This window comes from Haliotis rubra, unplaced genomic scaffold (assembly GCF_003918875.1).
Source record: "Haliotis rubra isolate DU_JTF1 unplaced genomic scaffold, ASM391887v1 Scf58, whole genome shotgun sequence".
NCBI lineage: Eukaryota > Metazoa > Mollusca > Gastropoda > Lepetellida > Haliotidae > Haliotis > Haliotis rubra.
In genome coordinates this window covers 2,274,123-2,292,802 of record NW_025767279.1, presented here as the reverse complement: position 1 = coordinate 2,292,802, position 18,680 = coordinate 2,274,123, and the positions used below count along the sequence as shown (strand labels likewise).

General features: G+C 39.8%; 1 protein-coding gene across 1 annotated transcript in view; it reads right to left on the bottom strand.

Annotated features, from left to right (window-relative positions):
• Window positions 1-8,519: 8,519 nt before the first annotated feature.
• LOC124254701 (early endosome antigen 1-like) overlaps window positions 8,520-18,680 on the bottom strand; it is a 57,052-nt gene continuing 46,891 nt past the window's right edge. Inside the window, 11 exon segments of the mRNA XM_046688548.1 lie at window positions 8,520-9,101; window positions 9,786-9,884; window positions 10,782-10,902; window positions 12,455-12,509; window positions 13,865-14,048; window positions 14,489-14,578; window positions 14,728-14,823; window positions 15,951-16,082; window positions 16,547-16,636; window positions 16,836-16,994; window positions 18,123-18,212. Coding sequence (XP_046544504.1) covers window positions 8,973-9,101; window positions 9,786-9,884; window positions 10,782-10,902; window positions 12,455-12,509; window positions 13,865-14,048; window positions 14,489-14,578; window positions 14,728-14,823; window positions 15,951-16,082; window positions 16,547-16,636; window positions 16,836-16,994; window positions 18,123-18,212 — 1,245 coding nt within the window. The 3' untranslated portion in view covers window positions 8,520-8,972.

The following is an 18,680-nucleotide window of genomic DNA, read 5'->3' as shown; positions in this document are numbered from 1 at the left end:
ATCACTGACTATCCTACCAGTGCTTGCATATCCTCAACTATTTCCTCCATGTATCATGAGTGGAGATGGCCAAAACATGGCTATCCATGCTCCTCCTCTTATAGGCCATGGAGTGGAACAGTCACCCACTCAAACTAAGAGTTTCGTCAACTTTCCAGGGCCCTGTTAGAATTGGTCTTCAGCAACCAATGTTTGTCATGAAAGGCGACTAACGGGATCGGGTGGTCAGGCTTGCTGACTTGGTTGACACATGTCATCGTATCCCAATTGCGTAGATGCTCATGCTGTTGATCACTGGATTGTCTGGCCCTGGCTCAGTTATTTACAGACCACCGCCATATAGCTGGAATATTGCTGAGTGTAGCGTTAAGACAATTGCAAAGCTACAAGTGCTTTGTGATCTGATCGTGAAAAAACACATTTACAGGCTTAGCTTCATTGACTGAACTGGAACCTTTCTTGTGCACTTCAAGCACACACCGTGTGCGGAGTTACACGCTCTGTGAGTGGACTATTGTTATTATTATAATAAACACAACTATAAAAATGGTTTAAGTATTTTATTTCATTATTTGTAAATTTATGTAAAATATAGTGTAAGGCCATGAGGTTACAAACATGATATATTATGTCAACAGAATGTACAGAGACAACAAGTTGTAATATTTACTAAACAGTCTTCTAGGAATAACTGTAAAACAAATCTTAAAATAACACAGGAACAACTCAGTTGAAATAAACCTGGATCAACACACCTTAAAACGACTGGAATTGCTGCTAAATTGTTTATCATGTTGTTTGAGAGCCAGAAACCTCAGCTATATTAAACAAAACAAATTAGGGTCAGTGATATTCCTGGAGACATTTTTGGCAGTGTAGACTGACCACACAATTTCAATATTCCTCTCTATATTCATGACCCTTAATATATTTTGAGCAGCATGTGTTTCACAATCGGTGTAGGAAGTTTATTCCTTTAGGTGAATCAAATCAAGATATCACTCCCTAACACACAGTCCCGAAGTCACAGAGTCTTCTGACAGTCAATAGAATATGTCACATCACCAAGTTATGCTGAACATAAAATACTTCAAATCTGATTACATCATCATAAACAGCACCTTTCTCTTAGCATACAAAGAATTTGTATGTGACCCATGAATACAAGAGTGAAGAGTAATGATAATAATAATAATAATGATTCATTATCTGGTGGACATCCAGCTGCTTTATCAATACTACTATAATATTTGTGCAAATCAATTGATTTGGTCTCAAGCGCAAAGTTTATGATGATTGAGAGCATCCATTACAGTCATAATACATGCATTGATACATCTGTTTGAAAAAAGGTGTAGTTTGGGCAATTCACATTTTTTAACAACATATTCAGTTGAAATAATCTACTCAAAACAAGTTAAGGAAGTTTTTTTTTCATATTACTACTTGCTAATCTACCATGCCATGATCCTTTAACTAGAGTAATATGTAAAATAGGGTCTTAATTATTCAGACTAGCAGACTAGTATATATCACAAAAAGACTTAAAATGAATCAGTCATAGTTTTATATGTGCTTCATATTAGTAGCTGATTAACTTCCAAAAAATGAGCCCCCCTGCTTCCCCTTAACCAAAATATATGGTATTAAATGTCTATCTATAGCATAACAAGAACATCTTTATGGTGCAAGAACATAGCCACGAGATACTAAAGCATTACATAACATGAATAGCAGACAAAAGGATGTTTAAAAAACAAAGCCATTGTGAGGTATCCCTGATTTTATAAATAAGACTGATTACCACACTCGTCTTCTCCATTATCAAGGAAAGCAGCTCAGTTTCATGCAGCTGAAATCAAAATTATCTACCGGCGACAGATCCTGTTTAAATTACATTTTCTTTTAGTCAGAGTGGATGACAAACATTAATTGCGTTGTCATGGAGAATGAGTGACGTTTTACACAAGGCAGTGTATCAAACTGGCCCTAGTATGTGCCACACACACTTTTACAACTGCATTTCAGCTCATCGCATCATTTTAACATTAAGCTATGTTCACAAGGTGGCTCTGTTATTCCCTTCAACATCTGACTAGTGTGGTCATCAAACCTCTGAACCTATGGACGTAGTTGTGTGGAGAATGAAAACATGTACATAATGGAGTCCATCTATGGAATCACTCTTGCATTTCCTTCATCAGATCGTGATAATTGTTATTTAACCAAACCAGATAACTCAATCATAGATCCTCATAATCAACTGAATGACAAAGTTCAGATCCAAGCAAGTATTAAGTGTAGATACACTGCACAATGACTTAGTGTACAATCATCTGTAGGCATATAAAGATAGTAATGGGAAGCTGGTAAATACATATATTGAGTGGTGATAATGGCAGATGTCACTGACAATCAATGAGGCATTGAACTGTCTGCAGCTGGAATGGTCACGATAGTTCAGTCAACTCTCGCTGATATAGTATCAAGGTAAAAGGCTATAGAATAATCAACTCTCATTGCAGTTACACGCTAAAAGGCATTAGTAAAGTCAACATTCATTCAAGTATATGTGAAGCTCAAAGGCAATAATACAGTCAACTTTCAATACAGTATCAAGCTCAAAGGCAAAAGTACGATCAACTTTCATTGCAGTATCAAGCTCAAAGGCAAAAGTACGATCAACTTTCATTGCAGTATCAAGCTCAAAGGCAAAAGTATGATCAACTTTCATTGCAGTATCAAGCTCAAAGGCAATAGTACGATCAACTTTCATTGCAGTATCAAGCTCAAAGGCAATAGTACGATAAAAATTCAATACAGTATCAAGCTCCAAGGCAATAGTACGATCAACTTTCATTGCAGTATCAAGCTCCAAGGCAATAGTACAATCAAGTTTCATTGCAGTATCAAGCTCAAAGGCAATAGTACAACACTACACACAGTGTTCATTTACAACTGAGCAGCACTACAAAAGGTTCACCTACACCTGGGCAGTATTACCGTGTTCACCACCACTACACACAGTGTTCCCTACACTAGCGCAACACTACACATATTGACACTATAGAGTTCACAACCTAGGTGCTGACACACACACATTCAATCAGCAAAACAGTTTCCACTGTAAATAGGAACCATGTCTGGCAAGACAAAAGTGTTTTAATTGCATAAATCAATAATATCGACTCTAATAATCTCACAATCATACGAACAAAAAGATTCATCTAGACATGGAGTTGGTTATATTATTCATTCATCTACAAATTATAACTCACACTATCAGAGCATCAAATGAATGTGTGTTTGCTTTCAAAGGCCTTAACAAAGTGATGTAGTCCAAATTACCAAACCTTCCTAATTCAAGGTCATGACTACTGGTAATGATTTTTCAGGGTCAAAAGTCTGTGACTGAGTCGGGTAAAACATTGTTTTGTACAGTATCCAAATTATATCAAAACGTGTCAGCATAATGTGGGAATGTGCCCAAGGTGACGCAGGTCTCAGACATTTATCTCTCTAGTGAGTGAGTGAGTGAGTGAGTATGGTATTTACGCTGCTTTTAGCAATATTGCAGCAATATCATGGCGGGGGACACCAGGAATGGACTTCAAACAAAGTGCCCATGTGGGGAATCGAACCCGGGTCAATTTGGCATGATGAGCGAATGCCTTAACCACTAGGCTACCCCACCTCCCGATCTCTCTAGTGAAACCCTGGAGCGCAGGTATGGTGCAGATAAGCCAAGAAACATAACCAACCGGAGTTTCAACAAAGGATCACAGACTTCTGGCGGGCCCAAGGGACATAACTCTCCAATATGAACTGTCAGTCCTCAGATGACTGAGCCAATCGCTCCCCGTGCGAACATGTCATGAATATATCAACCAAATGAAATCTTGTTTCCAGCAAAGGTGGCCCATCGTAGAGTTTTGTTAAATCTTAATCAGAGCCACATTATACCAACTTAAATAAATGTCACTAAGAATTGTGCTTCTCCAACACCATCACTCAACAGAAGGTCAGTACATACCCCCTGAAACGTTAATGCAAAAATACACAAGTTGTCATCAAGTTGTATCCTATATACTAAATCTAAAGATACTTATCTTGCATCACTTGCATGAATGTCACTAAGCATAGATCCAATACTCTCATTAAAACGTTCACCATCCTGACCTCTATAACTCCACTTAAAAAGCTTAGAAAGCAGGGCAAAATATAAGACATTGGTGCGACTGACATGTTTAATAATCGATAAAATATCATTGTCTACATTAGCATTAGATCCTGCAGAACCTGCCCAATCTGAGGGCATCAAGAACAAACTGGTTACGATTTAGTGAAATAAAGTTAAAGAAAAGCTTCCATTACTACCTTAAACCTGTATGACATTTAAATAATAGCAAAAAGACGGAAAAGCAGGTGATGGCAGTTAGCATTTCTTCAACCAAACACAAAACAGTTCACTTTAAAAATACACTGCATAGAAATTGTATGTAGTCCACAGAATTTATAATACAGGAATCATCTTGTACAAGGTGACCAATATGGAGACTGCAAGAACAAAACACTAATACCCATGTCGTGTGTGCCATACAGTTGGGAAGGTCAAGGCCATTTGACACTAACCTGACCTGATCAGTATATGAGAAGAAACGCTAACTCACAAAATTAGTTCACTAACTCTGTCCATACAAAGGAGGCTTTCTATAGTCAACTGTTATCTACACTAAAATGGTCGATCACTTGGCAAGATTTTCAAAGCACCCTTCATAATAGGACTGCACAGTATTATCGCAATACTAATCTTTCAAAATGATACTTATTTCCGAGAGAATGACAAGCAGTTTTGTGATTATCTCTATGATTTAGTCAAAATCTACTCGACTTTCATACACAACTGACATTTCCTTTTGTAGTTAATGAACATACGTACTTAATGTATATACGGCATACTTTACATACTGTATATTACCGTCTATAAGCTGACCCCATAGATAAGCCGACCCCCAAACTTGACTCTTAATTGTATAAAAAAAACAAAAAAAGATTCCCTAACAATCCAACCGAGTTTTGAGACTGCCCATTGTCAGAGGTATGACATGTATTTCCAGGCCTTGGTACTGGTATGTAGGAAACAGGATCTGTATGTACAAACAGTGTCACTCACTGTCAAACACTTTAGCTCCCAATATATCAACACAGGTACCTGAACCAATATATTGCAATACAGTTGATTTGCCAATACAAAGCCCTACATCGTATATCCAAACATTTTTCTGGTAAAAACAGGGAAATTTCTAATCACATGATCTGTCAAAAAAGTTAAAATATGAACATAACTAATCAAGTTTAAGAAACACATGGACTGATATACACTCAGCTCTCGTTAGATTGGTATGTCGGAGTCGGAATGCGAGAATGTCGGATTAACGAGAGTCATTATCACTGTTTTAAATGGTTCCCTAATTTTTTGTTGGATTAACGTGATTGTCGGATTAATGAGTGTCAGATTAACGAGAGCTGACTGTACCATTTAAAACTAAATAACCATTCATGAAGTGTGTCATCAACAAAAGAAACACTAAGGTGACTTTTCAAGCAAAATGTTCTAAGTCAAACACAGCACTTCTAGAAATAATCACAACACACAGGACAAAGTAAGGCCATTTTGTTTCAGGTGCCCCAAAATCCCATTAAGAAACGTCTCCATCTCACACTAGTTTGGGTCATTTCCAGACTCATCATTTGTCAATACATCTACAATGAACTGGAACACATATGCAACACAGTGTTTCCGCTGACTAAATTATTTATCGGGCACTGTGTCTGGCAACCTAAAATTTTACCGGTCATGATTGAAATTTGCCGGTCATATCCTATTATCATACTGTAAAAGTACTCATTTTAAAGTTATTTTTAGCCTTGGTATTCCCAAACATAACAACTTTTGCGACCTTGAAAGCACAGCCAAGACTGATTTCACTTACCCATGATGTTTTATTTTAATACATGATTATTTACCGGACACGGTGTCCGGCTGGCTTTCAATTTACCGGTCCTCAACAAATTTTACCGGCGATTTTCAGGTATATACCGGAGAACGGAAACACTGCAACAAAATATGGCTTCCAGTATTCATACAGAACTTTGAATGTTGTCTCAGTCCAGAACACATTTGACAGGATTCCAGAAAATATAACAATCCCCCTGATCACTACCTGATATTTAAGACAAAAGGTTTTCTGTCTGACGAAACTACTACAGTGGCAGCTTCGAACAGATTAACAAAGTGAAACCATTTCAAAGATTTCACAGCCAACTGTTTAGTCCATGGCGTAACTCAACTGACAATTTCTGTGTACATTTTCGTGGTATGGAAGACAACACTGTAATAACCAACAGCAATGGCGCGAGCACAGATCATGAATAATCTGAAACTCATCAGGAAGAATTAATAATTAACTAAGATTCTTGACATCAACTGCCAAGACTTGTTGAAAATCATCTGTGATTGTGATGAAATAAACTGTAAGTGTAAGCTACACACAGATAACATGGACCTAATACTGTACACATTGCAACAAAAGCCTTACTACTTCATGGATCAGTTATTTATGAACTATCTTCCACCACCAGTATTTATTTACAAGTGTTATTCATGCACTTTTAAAATTATTCTGATTCATTTTCAGGATTACAAAAATAATAAGTCAATACATCACAGTGAGTGAGTGAGTGAGTTTGGTTTTACGCCGCTTTCGGCAATATTCCAGCAATATCACGGCGGGGGACACCAGAAATGGGCTTCACACATTGTGCCCATGTGGGCAATTGAACCCGGGTCTTCAGCGTGACGAGCGAACGCCTGTCACATAATAATTTTCAAAGAGAAATGTAGATAAATAAATAGGCCAATACATCATAGTATATGGTAATACACTTAATTAGAATTCGGTATGATGACTACCAAGATACTAAAATAGTTGAATTCACTGTCTGGGACAAGACATTTGCTGGGGAGTATCATTCACAGTGAATATTGAATCCTTAAGAATGAGTTATGTCCCCTTTTTTGTTGCCTTCTTAACGTCAGTTGTCTAGACACATGGGTTCCAAGATAGTCAGGTCCAAACAAAACAGATTTTCAAACCTCATCCTTCACAATCCAGGGACTAATCCCTCCAATCTTAATGAATATCCTTGGACAATTTTCGACCATAGCTTTGTGCTGAGCCTGGAAAATTTGGTGAAAATAACAACGAACCACTCAAATTACACTAGGGATGCCTTGTCGTTTTAGACTTACTTCCCTGTCAATACTCATGAGTAAAACCAAAAATTCATTCTTAACATTTTCTTGATTCAGCTGAATATATCAAAGGCTCACATGTACTAGGCCATAACTTTAAATATAGATAGGAAAGAAAGGGATGGTTACGTCACTTTGTTAACCAAAGTGTGGTTGCAAATGTACATGGTACATACCACTATAGAACCATTACTCACTTGGTATTCAGGGATGGTTCGACATTCATTGTATGTGTAAATGATATGCAGTATAAGATATGCAGGTAATACTAGCTTTATAAGCGATGGGGTTAACATCCATCATGGAATGTATGGAATGGAAATGGTCGGAACACAACGGCAGGTGAGGAAATCACAGCTGCTTCAGAAGCAACCCTCAATGAAGGAGTCATTACACCTTCACCCCTAGTTTTCTAACAAGTAACACTAAAGGCAGTTTGTGACTAACAGTCTTACGGAATAAGTAGGTTTACAGTTTCATAAGCAAATGTTCTTATGGTAATCGTGGCTCCTGAAGACAATGGTTCCTTGTTTTGAAGTGAGACAAGTGAGATACAAATCTCAGCCATGTTATAATTTTCTGCAGTAACTCGGAACCAGACATGAATACATGTACATACCATGCATGTCAGGAGATGTTTTTAATACATTTGGGAGCAGACCTTATTCCTGATTGTTGCCACCAGGGATAACAGCACAAGGATAACACAATTGGCATTCAAGAAAGTAACATCTGGAATGGTTCTCTGTGCTTGGCTCCTTCATTTCCTGACCTACAGATCTATATCGTACTGATCTAACCTTAAACACCGTGTAAGTGACTTCCGAACTGATGCAAAGACTGCAGCAATGTTGTCTTCATGACAAAGCTAGAGGTAAGAAATCTGATGTTTATATTGCTCATTAATTTTCAGAAAATGACTTAAGCTACAATGAATGAATCCTTACATGTTTCCTTTCAGTAAGTTGTGCGACAAACTTGAAAATGTCTTTTTGGAACAATATATGGCTTCAAAAAGAAGACAGTTAATGTTTCAAATTGTTCTCACAAGTTAGTAGAATTTGGTATAGTAGTTAATATTCTTTTAAATATCATTGTCATTAAGATACATCTTAAAGGTGTCAGAAAGACAAATCTTGAAGTATTATCATCAATGATAATAATTCTTAAAATACTACCTCTATCAATTGATAGCCATATTTTCTGAAACTTGTCTCTGATCCACAGGTTTGACCCGAATAAAATGTTTAAACATCTATTATTTTTTTAATTTCCTGGGTTTATATATTCTGGAGTTTCTGGAAGTGATTAATCATATTTACCATATAATCAATTCATTGCGGCCTAGTTACCAAGAGACAAGATCAGCCGGAGTGCTGCCTATTATTCGTTGAATAAAATACAGGATGAACCAGTATTTCCAAGTAACATAGTATTACAGGGGATTCTTCATCTTTCATTAACGATATTGACTTCACTCTACCTTGAACACACTATAAGCCTTCAACACCATAGTTCTCAGAAACATTCCTGTCCAGTATAGAAATATATTTGGTAACATGTCAACCAGAATACAATGTATATTACTGGTTGTTCGGTGGCTGCAAGGCTCCATTACACTTGAGGATTCTTTGAGAGGAGGTCAGTGGCTCCCTTGTCACCTTTTGTTCACTACTTCGTTGTAGCAGGTATCACAGACTCTCACAGGCTTCTTGGAGGCAGCCACAGTGGCTGACTTCAGGGAGCAGTCATTGCAGTAGATGTTGCCACAGTTCCTGCAGTGATGCTGGAAGGGGGAAATCATTGTGGAGAACGGTGCTTTTGGAGAAAATACAATTACGGAGTTCATACCAGAGCATGCATTTATTAAGGAATGAGTGTGCATGAATTTTTTGTTTATATTTTCAGAAATGTGTAAGTATGTGAAACTTCATTGCACAAATTGGTGACCTTATTTATTACATTTTGTACATGGATCATATACTTATTGTTAACCCGTGAAGGTCCGGGTTAGAATGAACCTTCAGTAACCCATGCTTGTCATAAGAGGCGACTAATGGGATCGGGAGGTCAGGTTTGCTGGCTTGGTTGACACATGTCATTGGTTCCCAATTGCACAGATCGATGCGCATGCTGTTGATCAGTGGATTGTCTGGTCCAGACTTGATTATTTAATAGCTCGAATATTGCTGAGTGCGCGCATAAAACTAAAACTCACGCCACTCACTCAAGACCGCCGCCATATAGTAACGTAGACGCAATTTATGGATAACAACTTATACAATATAAAATTTTAGCGACATTTCAGTATAGACCCATGTACCACTGTCTCACACGTGAGCAATGTGATGTGGATATTGAGACTGTAAAGTGGCCTTATGTCATAACCAGATCATACTTGCTTCTACATACACTGTAGTTTGACACCTACAGGAATGTAATAGTGGAAGTGTTGTAGCCAGCAACATACCTTCCTCACAGTCATGGAGAAGGCCTTGGAACACCCCATGCACTCCGTCACCAGGCTGTCATCTGCCCACTTCCTGTTCTGGACCTTTGTGCTCACAATCTGAAATACAGAAAGAATCATTACAGAAAGGCTACATGGAGATAGACTGCATCATCATTTGGGTTGGGTTGGGTTTGGTGGTTGGCTAGTTGGTTGGTTAGCTGGGCTGCCTGCTTGGTTATGACTGGTTGGCTGAATAGGCTACCAGTAGGCTACCCACCTTTTCAACCACTAGGCAACCCACCCCTTAAACCACTAGGGTACCCACCCCGTTAACCACTAGGCTACCCACCCCTTTAACCACTAGGCTACCCACCCCTTTAACAAGTAGGGTACCCACCCCTTTAACCACTAGGCTACCCACCCCTTTAACCACTAGGCTACCCACCCCTTTAACCACTAGGCTACCCACCACTTCAACAAGTAGGGTACCAACCCCTTTAGCCACTAGGCTACCCACCCCTTCAACAAGTAGGGTACCAACCCCTTTAACCACTAGGCTACCCACCCCTTCAATAAGTAGGGTACCCACCCCTTCAACAAGTTGGGTACCCACCCCCTTTAACCACTATAGTCTACCCACTCCTTCGATAAGTAAGGTACCCACCCCTTCAACAAGTAGGGTACCCACCCCTTCAACAAGTAGGGTACCCACCCCCTTTAACCACTATAGTCTACCCACTCCTTCAATAAGTAGGGTACCCACCCCTTCAACAAGTTGGGTACCCACCCCCTTTAACCACTATAGTCTACCCACTCCTTCAATAAGTAGGGTACCCACCCCTTCAACAAGTAGGGTACCCATCCCCTTTAACCACTATAGTCTACCCACCCCTTCGATAAGTAAGGTACCCACCCCTTCAACAAGTAGGGTACCCACCCTTTCAACCACTAGTGACTCCATCCCTTAACCACACAACTCCAAGCAAGTTCTGACAGCACAGTGATATAGTGTACCTGTAGAGACTGGTTCTCTCGGCCCAGTTCATGCAGGGCTGCCTGTGTATCATCTAACTTTCGTCGTGTTTCCGTCACTTTCTCCCTCAACTTCTCACATTCCTTCTCGCTAGTCAAGCACCTGCAAATATGGAGCATCATCACATTCAATATGTACTCATTAAAATTAGAAATTACAATATCAGATATATTTGAACCTATTTGATATATTATGGGATGAGTGAGTGGGTGAGTGGGTGAGTTGTATTAAATGGCACTTTGAACAGTAATCCAGTTTAACCCTTGGCATGTCAGCTCACATCAAGAGCACAGCCTGAAGTGATGTATAGCTCAAACATTTACCACTTTTGCAAAATCAATGACAAACCTAGAAATATTATCAGGATGATTGAATTATTGGTTACTGATCTGCGTCCACCAATGCCCCAACTGTTGAGGGAAGACTACAGAGTGACACTGATGAGGAACAAAATGTATATCTAACTTGGACATGAGTGTTTGACAAGTGAGATGGACTTTAACAACCACCAAGCCACATGCCTATTCAGCCACTGTTCTACCCACTGCTTTCAAAACTAGACTATCCACTCTTATAACCACCAGACTTCCCACCTGTATTTACCCTCTCCTTTAACCACTAGACTATCCACATGTATATAACCACAGTACTATCCACTCTTATAACAACCAGACTTCCCACCTGTATCTACCCTCTCCTTTAACCACTAGACTATCCACATGTATATAACCACAGAACTATCCACTCTTATAACCACCAGACTTCCCACCTGTATCTATCCCCTCCTGTAACCACTAGACTATCCACATGTATATAACCACAGTACTATCCACTCTTATAACCACCAGACTTCCCACCTGTATCTATCCTCTCCTGTAACCACTAGACCATCCACCTGTATATAACCACAGTACTATCCACTCATTTAACCACTAGACTATCCACCTGTATCTATCCACTCCTGTAACCACTAGACTTACCTGCATATAACCACAGTACTATCCACTATTATAACCACCAGACTTCCCACCTGTATCTATCCCCTCCTGTAACCACTAGACTATCCACATGTATATAACCACAGTACTATCCACTATTATAACCACCAGACTTCCCACCTGTATCTATCCCTCCTCCTGTAACCACTAGACTATCCACATGTATATAACCACAGTACTATCCACTATTATAACCACCAGACTTCCCACCTGTATCTATCCTCTCCTGTAACCACTAGACTATCCACCTGTATATAACCACAGTACTATCCACTCATTTAACCACTAGACTATCCACCTGTATCTATCCTCTCCTGTAACCACTAGACTATCCATCTGCATACAACCACAGTACTATCCACTCATTTAACCACTAGACTATCCACCTGTATTTAACTACAGTACTATCCTCTTGTTTAAATACTAAACTATCCAGTCCTTTAAACACTAGACTGTCCACTTTACAATTAGTTTTCACAATACTTCAGTGCTATAGGTCAGAAAAGTCTGGTGTTCACCTCCCTTGATATGATACCATCCGGGATATAATACCATATATTGTACATGATGAAAGGTGGCATTATAACCAGGTAGGGCTGTACGCAGATTTGTCTGACACCATACACCAGGTAATGCATCCAGTTTGTCAGACTGACCTCTCAACCAGCATCCTTCTTTCCTCGTTATTGTTTTCCAGTTTCGCCTCCAGTTCTGCAACAGAAAGGTAATGTGACAGGAGTCTGTCAGTCCTGACATGGTGGCTGAGTGGGTCAGACGGCTGACTTTGTTTTAGACAAGAGTCATCAGAAGATGACAAATCCTCGCCGCCCCCCAAAATTTGAAAGAACAAATCAACTGACAGTTACAGTTAAGTTTTGCTGAAAGATATTAAGAAGTTTTTGAGTTGAGCTCCGGAAACGAAGCCCACCTATCCCTTTTGAGACTAAGTCCGAATCGTTTCCATGGAAACCGGGGAAAATAAAAATGACAACAAGAAGACAAAGTCATCAATATCCCCCGCAATGGCAAAATACTCTTCATGATTATGTCTACGAGTTATGATTATGTCAAATATTTAGGAGATTATATAGAAAAGTGGAAAGAGAGTATTGAAAGGTTTTTAGAGTTCTGCTCAGGAAAAGAGCACTACCACCAATTTCAGTCTAAGTCGAACTTGTTGCCATGGAAACGCCAAAAATATTTTATTCAGAATTCCAAAACTACCAAAAGGCACCAGTACACCACCAGATCTATCTATGTGCCAAATTTGGTGAAGAAATATTTAACAGTTTTATAGTTCTGCTCCGGAAAAGACAAATGTGCACGGACGGACGGACGCACGGACAGAGTCCATTTTAATACCCCTATTTTAATACCCCTAAACATCTGTAAATAGCAAAAGGCACTACTTCAAGATCTGTCTCATATATCTACCAAGTCTTGAAGAAAGATAGTGATCGGTTTTCGAGGTGTACTCAAGAAACGAAGTCCACCCCTCCCTTTTGAGACCAAGTCCAAAACGTTTCCATGGAAACCAAGAAAAAAATAAATGTCAAAAATCTGCAAATAGCAAAAGGCACCACTTTAGGTTCTGTTTAATGTATCTACCAAGTTTTGATGAAAAATATTTAACAGTTTTTGAGTTATGCTCCAGAAACAAACTGATTACGGACAGACGGACGGACAGACAGATGGACGGCATTACATGCCTGGGGGGGGATAATAAATATCCATCATTGTGAAGCCACAAGAAATAACGAAAATGAAAGTTTACAGCATTTTATTTAAGCATGCATTCCCGGTCCATAAACATTACAAGCAAGTGATACAACAATAGTGGCCAACATCAACTTGATTTCTAATGCAGGCGATTAAGTGCCTGACTCCCGGATGGGACTCAACCAAACAAAAGTACTAGATTCTGTTCTTTACTGAGAAAGTGTAATCCCAAATACGACATGTTATATTCTAATGATTGCACATACATTCCTAGACTATCTGATTGCACATACATTCCTAGACTACCTCATTAAACCAGTATAAGTTATTGTAAGGATCACACATACCTAGCTTCTCCCCCCTCAGCTCATCGTTGATTCTGGTGAAGTCCTCCACCTTCTGCTGGTTGACTGTCAGATCGGACCGAACAGTGGTCAAGTTCTCATTGAGGACGGAGAGTTGCATCTCATACCGAGCCTCGTCCTCATCCTTCTGCTTCTGCAAAGTCTCTCGTCCTTGTTGTTCAGAAGCCTGAAAAAGATTTTATTAGTAGGGCTGTAGATACTCATTTAATATAAAAACATTCATTGATTTGTTTAGTTTGACAATGAAAGTACATATCATTGACATGATTCGTTAACAAACACTGAAAGCACTTTTATTTTCGTTTCAATAGTAAGTGAGCGACTTACTTTTACGCGGCTTCTCGCAATATTCCAGCAATATCATGGCAGGGAGACACCAGAAATGGGCTTCACACATTGTACTCATGTGGGGAATCGAACCTGGGTCTTTTCGGCATGACGAGCGAACGCTTTAACCACTAGGCTACCTCACCACCCCTTCAGCTTGAATAAACTTTAATATCAAATTAGCAGTTTACATGACTAAAAAGCACCATTCCTGTCTTCTGTCTGCACATATTTACTGGCTGTCAGCTGAAATCAGTCATCACAGTGTGTGCCACCTACCAGTTTTGTCTGTAGACTTGAATTTTCCTCTCTCAGCATTTGTTGAATATTGGTAGATTCAGACTTCACACTCTCTGTTTCATTCTTTGTCTGAGGACAAAAGAGAAACATTTAACACAGCTTCAATGACTCTCTTAAATGAGACTTTCTACCTGATCCATTCAGGACAAAATCATCCATAGCACAGATCTACACAAGTAGTTGCTGTGAGCCAGTACATCATCTTCCTTACCACCCACCTGAGTGAGCAGCTCCTCAAAGGAATCCAGTTTGTTCTGAATCTCAAGCTTCTGGGTGATGAGGATCTGCTTGGCTTCCTCCAGACTCGACACTTCCTGTAACGGTGCAGTATGGGTAATTGTAGTTTCAAAATCCTTTGTTCAGTTCCAATCAAGTCTATACTCAATTCAAATTCAATTCAACTTCAAAGTCACATGTCATGCACTTCTTCAACAAAAAATGCCAATACTTCAATACAGTTGACTTGACTTTTATTCTTCATCAGTCCTTGAATGATTGACATTAATATATATGATGATGCAGGTCCTCATATCCTTAAACATATAGAGCCAACACTCCAAATCCAAGTACACAACTAACACCATTACATGGAGTCCCTCTGACCATGTGCTCACATCTCTAGTCCTGTGTCAACTCATAGAATTACTTCCCTTGGCCCCTGGCTGGAGCTAACTGTCCCAAAATGTAGACCAATTTAGTTTCGCACAAAAAAGTTTTTCATAAAAATAAGTCCAACTCATAATTTTGGCCATAACAGTAATAAGAATAGTCCTATCACAATATCTTAAACTTAAGGCCCCAAGAAAATTGGCCATAACATATGCATGTTTGTGACAAAGCACTACAGTAGTACTGTCTACCTAACTACATCCTACAGACAAGTAAAGTATCACCAGCTATTTACCTAACTACATCCTACAGACAAGTAAAGTATCACCAGCTATTTACCTAACTACACCCTACAGACAAGTAAAGTATCACCAGCTATTTACCTAACTACACCCTACAGACAAGTAAAGTATCACCAGCTATATACCTAACTACACCCTACAGACAAGTAAAGTATCACCAGCTATTTACCTAACTACACCCTACAGACAAGTAAAGTATCACCAGCTATTTACCTAACTACACCCTACAGACAAGTAAAGTATCACCAGCTATTTACCTAACTACACCCTACAGACAAGTAAAGTATCACCAGCTATATACCTAACTACACCCTACAGACAAGTAAAGTATCACCAGCTATTTACCTAACTACACCCTACAGACACCAGCTATTTACCTAACTACACCCTACAGACAAGTAAAGTATCACCAGCTATTTACCTAACTACACCCTACAGACAAGTAAAGTATCACCAGCTATTTACCTAACTACACCCTACAGACAAGTAAAGTATCACCAGCTATTTACCTAACTACACCCTACAATCACCTGTGTTCGCTGTTCCTGTTCTGTTTCTAACTGCTCCTTCATGGACTCTCGGTCCTTCTTGTATGACACACAGGCTGCCTTCGTCTCGTCAAACACCTTCTTCAGGGCAGACAACTCTTCCTCAAGGGAGTCCTGGAGATAATGATTATATTTGTTGTTGAATCACATTCACTCCAATGTGTAGATCAGGTTTACATACATATACATAATAATTACATATATATGCCCCCAAATTTGAAAAAAATGGTATGGAACATAAATTAGAACTGCCTGATAAAACGACCAATTGCCTTGGAAGCACTGGCAAGTTATCTATATCACCATGAACACCATAGCACACCTATGCTTCCTGCATTTCAAAGAAGAGTTTCCCATACAGACTGGGTCCTGTTTGGTTTGGTGTTGCAACACCTTTACAGTATTTTTTATCTTTTTTCATATCTGTATTTTCTGCCATGTTGTATACAGGTTAATATAACACATTCCTGAAATAGTCTTCAGGTATCAACTTCAACATTTACTATCACAAATTACTGCTCTAATGACTTCAGAATTACACATGTTAAGAATTATACAAGTGCCGGTTCCCAACTAACCTTCTGCGTCTGCAACTCATCCCTGACTGTTGTTGTCTCCTTCAGCTCCGTGTCCAGCTTCAACATTTGACCATTCATGGCCGTCCGCACCTGGGGAGGGAACATGCACAATATCAAGCATCAATTCTCATATGCCTATTGCAATACAGAAGTTGTCAATCCATAAAAAATGTTCCTCTTAATCATACCAGCTTCTAAAAGGAGAGATAACAAAAGCACAATTCGGTAGTTATGATTCCACAGAACATGAAGACACCAATCTCCACCAGCTGGTTAGTTTGCCACCTACCTCACTGAGTTCCTCAAAGGAGTTATTCAGCTCCTTCTCCCGGTCCCTGGCCTTGGCTATCTCCTCCTGCAGTTGCTGCTGCTTCTGCTCCCCCTCCTTCAGCGACGTCCGCAACTCCTCCACACTCTTCTCCAGGGCCTCAGACTTGCCGGTCAGGGTCTGAAGGCAGAGAGTTTTCATTGTCTGTCATTGGTGTTCATAGTCTCTCAAAGGTATTCTTTGCCATTTGTAGTCTCACAGGCATTCGTAGTGTCTCATAGTTCGCACTGGCATTAATAATCTCAAACAGAGTGTCAGTGGCATTGATAATCTGTATTATTCTGTCAAAGACATTAATAAGGCCACTTATACGCAACACAGGTATGCTTTAAGCCCATACAACATATGGGCATTATTACCCCAGATAACTCCAACTGTGAGGTGCAAGGTGGTTAATAGCTATATGACTTATCCCACCGGGTACCCATTTTCTGCTCGGTGAACAGAGACAATTTGGAATTGATCTGTGAAGACAATTTGGAACAAACTCACTTGCCTAAGGTGTGACCACGTGCTATGAGTGCTTCATTGTGGGGCAGGACAGAAGTCCTAGAAACTCTCAGGAGTCAAGCTGCCAACCAGGGTCACGCATCAAAGGACTCTGTGCCCAACGTTGCTTAACTTCACCTGATTTGTGAACTGGGCTCATTGCACAAGATCCCACACCACAACCACATTCATAGTTTCTCGTAGGGTGTTCATGTAGTCTTTCATGTCATCATCTTATTTTATTTATACTGGTGAACAAATTTACACCAGATGCCTCATGTTTCTGAACAGGCAGAAAATTATCAGAGAGGTGAGGTGAGGTGAAATTGGATTTAACGTCGTGCTTGAGAATATTTCGCTCATATGACGACATGCATGCATGTGTGTGTGTTTGTGCGGCTGCTTGTACTAGCCCAGACTTAAGCTGGTTTTATAGTGCTAGCCCACTGAGATACCATACCGCAGTGAAGCATGGATACCCCACTCAGACACATTATACTGACTCTGAGCCGACCAGTCCTTGTTGTACCCATTAATGCCGAGCGTCAGGCAGGGACCAACAAGTACCATATTTTAACGTCTTTTTGGTATGATGCGGTTTGGGATCGAACCCGCAACCTTCCGCTCTCCGGGCAGACGCTCTAACCACTACACCACGGAGGCGGTCAAATTATCAGAGAGCCATAGCACATAAGCTCATCAGTATGAAGTGTGACACACATGTCCAACAGGTGTGTGTTGGTCAGTAGCTCCCCTCACCTGTACTTGTGCCAGCAGGTCAGTGTTCTCCCTCTCCTTGCTGGCCAAACTCTCCTGCATGTCCTTCTCTACACTGGTCTTCTCACTGATCTGAACAACACACGTCAACATGTTGGTGTGAATGTCAATACATACAACGCTGACAGGTGAGGTCAACTTGAGATATTAAACATGAACTATCCTATAGTTTGCCTTTAGTAAAAGAGCCAGTACTGTATTTCCATGTGAACAGTCCACACCACACACGTCATTCTTTGATACCTCACTGTCACAGAAAACTGCCATTTCACAGTCAAATAAGTCAACATAAACCTATCCTTTGTCTCATGTTTTAACAGAATATACCTGGGATTAAGTAAGCTGGTGATTAGGTGTCTCACTCAGGGTGTGTGGGTTCGAATCCTGGATGGGACTCAACTAAAACAAATACTGGAATCTGTGCAGACAGTGTAATCCCGAATAATGACTGTGTGTCAGCATGCATGTGCTTGCAGTATTTCTATCTCTGTTCAGTTTTACAGTGATGCCATGGTACCCTGACAAGTCTTTCCAGTATAC